Raw genomic sequence first — 6746 nt, 5'->3', positions numbered from 1 at the left:
ATTTGGATGTCAAAATCTAACAGCAAGCTACCATACAGTAAGCATTTTGGTTTTTCTGTGTGTTTGTTTGTTTTCGGGTACCCCGGATGCCGTGGGTCTCACACATATAGACAGGCAGGCTGCATCTCCAGCTTCAGTAAATGATTTTTTCATAGCGTGGGAATGCACTCTGAAACAATGACAGTGCAGTACAGTAAATATGTAAGCCAGTAGATTCATCATTCACTGGCATCGTCAGAGTTAGCATGCTGTATAATTGTGTGTGCTGTACTTTTATGGCTGCTAGCAGAGTAGGTTTGTTTACAGTAGATCACCACAAACAGGTGAGCAATGTCCTCTGATGTTTGAACAGTTACCATGTCACTAGAAGATAAGAAATTTTCAGCTGTTATTATCTAATGAGACAGCCTGTGTCTGTGGTCTGTCACTGATCAAAAACATCATGTAAAAAGACTGAACAATAATAATAATAACAATACTACGAGGATGACACTTTGAAACTTATCTTCCAACCACTATCTTGTTGCACTGTGAAGTGCTGAACTGTTGGTAAGGAGACTGGGGCGCAGAGCTTAGTGGTCTGTCTATATGGCTAGCAGGTGGCAGGAAATCTCTGACCTGCAGTATTGAAAGTCACTTGGAAAAGAGTCCTTTGTGCCAGAAGGAGGCGCTATACAATGACAAGAGGAAAAAGAATATACAAGGTTTGTTTTTCTATGGTATTTGTGGCTCAATTCATTCAAACATATTCATTCCAATGTTACACCAGGTAGGTCCGATGAGGCCGGCATTCCTACCACAACCGTGGCTTAGGGTAAGTGGTGCTACTGTTGGGTGGCTTAGGGTAAGTGGTGCTACTGTTGGGTGGTACCTATACAAGCTGAGCCTTGTTCTCAACCCTGACTGTGGGTTAGAATCATGAGAAGTGAATACGCTGTCATCTATCTATCTTATATCTGTCTATCTATCTATCTATCTATCATCTATCAAAACTGGTATCAAATTCCCTACCACCTCCCATCATAATTTTAGTCAGAATCTCAGAAGATGAGGCCGAGATGCCTTGGTTTGGGTGTTTACTAGACTTTTGTTATTTTATTTTTGAGATGGGTTCTCCCTATAAAGCCCAAGTGAGACTTCCATTCCTGGGATCAAGTGATCCTTCTGTCTCAGCCCTCTGAGTAGTTAGGAATATTGATATATATCACCATGTCCAGCAAAATACCACCAAGCCACAACACCAGCCCCTGATGTTTGTTTGTTTGTTTCTAAAGACTCCTAGATGGTTCTGAGGTTCAATCAACCTCTTTGATGAAACATACAGAAACAGACCTAGCAAGAGGGCATAATTTACTAAATGTCAAATGTTCTGGAAGCAAAGGGCAGATACACTAACTTCTAGCTCAGAAAAAAAAAAAAATTCAACTCGGGTGTTTGTGGACATGGCTCAGTGGTTCTGTTCCTAGGCCCTTGCAGGAGAACTCACAATTGTCTGAAACTCCAGGTCCAGGAGATTTGACCCTCTTTGTCTGCCCTCCAGGGGGGCACTGGCACACACACTCCCATACAGACGTGTGGGAGTATATACATGCATATGCATAATTTAAACTAATATAAATCTTTAAGAAAAAAAACCTCAACTGTTATTTCAGACAGGGCCATCCCACAAGGAGACACGGCATGAGGACCCCCTGGAGACCAGGCAGCACACAGAAAGCCACTTGCTCACACAGCTTACACAGCCTGGTTGTTGACAGTGTTCTTTCCCCCAGCAGCATCACTTGGCTCAAGACCTTATTAAATTCTAATGTAATCCAGAATTATGCTTTTAAGAAATTTTTAAAAACTGTATCATCAAAAAAGAAACAAAATAACAAAAGAAAACTGTATCATTACTCTGTGAGCATGTGTGTATGGGGCTCATAGATACAGATATGTGCAGATGTGCACCTACTAGGGTATGTTTGTGAAAGTCTGTGGACAACTCTTAGGAGCCAGTTCTCTCCTTCTACCATGTGATCTGGGATCAAATCCAAGTCTTCCGTTTTATTTAGGAAGTCCTTCTATGTGCTGACCTACCAGTCCTAGGAGCCCCAGAGTTCTTATGCTTCTTGGGTCATGCCTGAACTCAGGCATTCCTTGGATGGACAGCCCTAAAGCTCCTCTAATGTGCTCCGTGCTGTTGTGTCCCCAGTGGTAGACTTCCCACCTGATGGGAATCAGCAGCCCAATATCGCAGAGCCTCTAGGCCAAGCTGTCCACCCTTGCAAGATGTGGTCCTGAGTACTCTTTTTTTTTTTTTTTTTTTTTTTTTTTTTTTTTTTTTTTTTTTTTTTTTTTTGAGACAGGGTTTCTCTGTGTGGTTCTGGCTATCCTGGAACTCACTTTGTTGACCAGGCTGGCATTGAACTCACAAAGATCCCCCTGCCTCTGCCTTCTGAGTGCTGGGATTAAAGGCATGCTCTACCACTACCCAGCCTGGATTACTCTTAAACCAAATGATTTTAGATATGGAACCAAGCGGATCTGGGAATCTGTTGCTTTGGCGAATCTGCTAGTAAGCAGATTCCTATCATTTTAAAATTCATCCATTTGAGCATCTAGATGGAGGAGGAAGCTTTGCTTCTTAGTGTAGTGCAGGCACCTTGCCCTCTATTTGCCTAACCTGCCTCTGCCCTTGTTCACAACCTCACTGTCTTCAAAAGAGAATCCCCTGAGACCAGGCCTTTCCTCTGCATCTCCTACCACACCCAACCACTTGGCCCCTCCCCAAGTGGAGGGCTGCGTTAACCAGCAGCACTGCGGTTCCCCTGGGCCTATCTTTCCACTGTTGTGGGGTGTTCACCAGAGAAGACTGCTCGGACATGGGTTTAGCCAATAGAAAGTCTTTTTTAGCCAGACAGTGACTACACTGTGTGTTTGGGATCCCAGTCTAGCCCGAGACTTTCTCAGGGTGAGCTTGTTTGTTTGTTTGTTTGTTTGTTTGTTACACAGAGTCTTACTGTGTAACTCTGACTGGTCTGGAATTCTCTATGTAGACCAGGCTGGCTTTGATCTCACAGAGATCCACCTGCCTCTGCCTCCTGGATGTTTGGATTAAAGGTGTGCGCCACCACACCTAGCAGTGGGGCTTTTTTTTTTGATTAATGATGAACGTGGGAAGGGCCCAGGCCACTGTGGACAGCACCACCCTCAGGCAGGTGGCCCTATGGAGCGTAAGAAAAGTAGCCAAACATAGCCTGAAAGCAAGCAGTAAGCAGTGTTCCTCTACGGTTCCAGTTCAGTTCTTGCCTCGTGTTCCTGCCCTGGCTTTGCACAATGATGCACTATGATACAAACTCGTAAGCCAAATAAAACCCCTTCCTCCCCCATGTTGGGTTAGTTTGGTCAATGCTTTATCTCAACAGAAACATAACTAGAACGTTCCCTGAATGCCAAGACCTTGGTAGTTTCACCCACAGACCTCTTTGTGTTTGGAGTTTACTTTCCAAGCTCCTGTCCAATTTCTCCCCTGGACTGTGAGCTGGGGGGTGGGGGAGGTAGCGGGGCACAGTGCATCTTATATCTTATCAGCCTGTCCACTCTGCAGCCCTATAACCAAGTAGGAGTCTGTGCAATGATCGGGGGCGTGGGGTGAGCTAGAAAAAAGGAAGATGGAAAGAGGACCATCCATTGGCCTGAGGATGGGGCTCAGAAAGGTTCGAGCACACTCCCAGCTCCTAATTTCTGGGCCTCCCATTCTGCTGAATGGTTATGGGGAGTTGGTGGGGACACAGCTGAGAAGGGCTGGGGCTAATCATATGGAGGCTGGTATGCAGCTGAGAAGTGCTGAGCCTGAGATGGAGACGTAAGACCGTCAGTGCTGAGGAGCCCGTCCTGTGAGTGGTGACTGAGGAACACCACTAGATAGGACAGCAGGGACGTCTTAGAAACCAGAGGAGAGCCGCTCAGAGTCAGATGCCCCGAAAGCCACGGCACAAAGCAGCTGCCCCGTCCACCAGCTCCCCTCCTTCCTGTCCTGACACATTCACTTCTCAGGGGACAGCCATCTTGTGTGCCCAACAGGCAAAGCCTCACTGCCTGTCTGAGAGCCGCTCAGCTGGCCTTTGCTTGCCTAAGGCACCACCTTTCTCCTGGGTGCAGCTTGAGAAGTGGCCAGGACAATACCATTTCCCCACACATCCCTGCCCTACCCTTTTCTGGTCACCTCAGCTCCTCTAGTATCCCTCTCCTCTCTCTATCCATTGAAAATAAAATTGGGGTGAGAAGTGAAAACAGACAAAGGGCCTTTGATCTGTCAAAGGCGTGTGGCCTCTACTTTGCACACTACAGTCGTGGTGAACAGTGAACGAGCCTCAAGGCTAGAACTCAGAACAGGGAGTGGAGTGGGGTTCAGTAATTTGAAAACACTGTGACTGGGGCTGTTTCAGTCTCTAGACCAGTGGTTGTCAACCTGTGGGTCATGACTCCTTTGACAAACCTCTGTCTCTAAAATACATTTACAAATGATTCATAACAGTCATGAATTCATCAAAATTACAGTTATGAAGTAGCAGCTAAAGCAATTTTATGGTTGGTAGTCGCCACGACATGAGGAACTGTATTAAAGGATCAAAGCATCAGGAAGGTTGAGAACAACTGATCCAGGCCTTGGTGTGGTTTTCAGGGTTTGAGGATGTCCTTGTTAGACCAGTGGATTCCAAGAGGGCATGGCGAGGAAAGATGAGGGGACACTAAGTGAAGCAGGCCTCACTCCTTCCTACCCTGGAGATGTGGCCATGTCCCTTACATTAGCATCACACATTCAGCTCACTCTGCACCAAGAAGTCTTCTGACTCTATTTGCTGCACCTAGGGCCCAGCAGCCTGAGCCTCAATGGACACAACGACCCTCATGGAGCCACAGTTTGACCTCAACTCCCACTCCTGACTGGAATTGTAGGCCATTGCTGGAGAGTCGGAGCCTTGCCTGGAAGACAGCCGGATGCTCAGCCAACGACACTGGGCCTCCTCGCAGGCCAGCACCACAGTGCCCTCGGGGTTGCTGTAGGTGCACTGGCTGTGGGCCGCCCTTCCTTCCACTGCCAGATCCCAACTGCCTCCTGGCTCTCTGTCATCCAGCCCCGGGGCTAGGAAACCCAAATGGCCCGGGGTGACAGGGCACACTAGCTGCTCCTGCTTCAGGCTGGGCACCAATTGGCCCTTGAGGTAGGCTGGGCCCGCACAGTAGGTATCCCTGTTGAAGATTCCTTCACTGTAGAGGCGAAGCCAGCTGGCGAGGTAGGCCAGGTGGCAGTCACACTGCCAGGGGTTGCCGAACAAGGCCAGGTTGAAGAGGTTGTAGTTGGTGTCAAAGATGCCCCCGGGGAGCATGGTCAGCTGGTTCTTAGACAAGTTGAGCAGCTCAAGCCTGGACAGGTTCTGAAAGAGGGCTGAGTGTAAGGCTGTCAAGTTGTTGCTGTTCAGAAAGAGCCTGACCAACTGCTTGAGGTCCCTGAAGACATCCTTAGGAAGGTAGGTGATGGCATTGTGCGAGAGTGTGAGGAAGACCAGGCGGGACAGGTTGGCAAAAGTGCCCTCGGTGATGGTCTCCAGCTGGTTGTAGGACAGGGACAGGTAAAGCAGCCGTGAGGTGTGGGTGAAGAGATCAGCAGGCAGAGTCCACAGAGCATTGTCCTGCAGGTTTAGAAAGGTCAGGTTGTACAAGGAGGAGAAGACAGAGTCGGGCAGGCGGCTGATGGCGTTGTGCTGCAGCCACAGCTTCTCCAGGCTGAGAAGCTGTGAGAACACTTGTGGGGACAGCTCCTCGATGGCATTGCTGTCCAGAAATAGCTCCTGCAGGCTGCCCAGATCGGCCAGCAAGCCCTCTGGGAGGCTGGTAAGCATGTTGTTACTCAGCTTTAGTATCTGCAGGTTGGTAAGTGACTGGAACAGCCCTTTAGGGAGCTTGTTCAGAAAGTTCTGGTCCAGGTTGAGGGTTCTCAGGTACCTCAGAGGCTGGAAGAGTCTCCCAGGCAGAGTCTGGAGCTGGTTCCCCTGAAGCTGGAGGGACTCCAGGTTGTCCATGTGGTGAAAGAGGTCCTCAGGCAGAGCCACTAGCCTGTCAAAGTCCAAAGTGAGCTTCCCCAGTGAGCTCAGGTTAGAAAAGATGTCGGCACTGAGGTTGGAGAAGGAGCTGCCTGTCAGCTCCAGGTCCTCCAGCCTGGGCAGTCCCCCAAAGGCATCAGGCTCCAGGTGACAGACAAGAGTGTTGAGGAAGACCACCTTTGTCAGGTTACTGTTATTACTGAAAGCCCTGGTCTCCACTGTGGTGAAGGTAGTCTCCACAAAGACAATGTCTGTGACATGTGAGGGAATGTCCAGTGGGATGGTGGCCAGCTGCTGATCTGTGCAGAATACCTCCCTGTCAAAGCAGTCGCAACCCATAGGGCAAGACTGGGTGGGCCTGGCCAGGAGCAGAAGTGAGGCCCAGCACAACCAGGATCCTGGGAACATCTTCTGAATCCAAGGAGGACAGAAAACAAAACAAAAGGAATGCCTTTAATAAGGGCATCACACTGCAGTGCCCAGAGCACTGGAAAGTGACCCCCACCCTCAAGGCAAGACCAGACTGTGAGCAAGAATTGACCTCTTCAAGGAGGCCTTGGTTTTGGCAACAGTTGCTTGTGGGATGCATTGCTGGGGACAGAACCTAGGGTTGTACATGCTAAGAAAGCTTTACCACTGAGCCCCAGTCCCGGCTCGTGT

The 6746-nt window shown here is 48.8% G+C and overlaps 1 protein-coding gene across 1 annotated transcript; it reads right to left on the bottom strand.

Annotated features, from left to right (window-relative positions):
• Positions 1–4850: 4850 nt before the first annotated feature.
• On the bottom strand, positions 4851–6494 carry Cpn2 (carboxypeptidase N subunit 2). Its single transcript, XM_035444100.1, has one exon. It carries the CDS (start codon positions 6492–6494, stop codon positions 4851–4853), a length of 1644 nt encoding a protein of 547 aa, XP_035299991.1.
• Between the last annotated feature and the right edge of the window lie 252 nt (positions 6495–6746).

Source organism: Cricetulus griseus, chromosome 4 (genome assembly GCF_003668045.3).
Source record: "Cricetulus griseus strain 17A/GY chromosome 4, alternate assembly CriGri-PICRH-1.0, whole genome shotgun sequence".
In the NCBI taxonomy this organism is placed as follows: domain Eukaryota; kingdom Metazoa; phylum Chordata; class Mammalia; order Rodentia; family Cricetidae; genus Cricetulus; species Cricetulus griseus.
This window is presented reverse-complemented; position numbering and strand designations above follow the sequence as displayed.

Excerpts from the sequence above, each read along its gene's own strand:
- Cpn2 (XM_035444100.1), bottom strand. The coding sequence starts at position 6,494 with ATGTTCCCAGGATCCTGGTTGTGCTGGGCCTCACTTCTGCTCCTGGCC.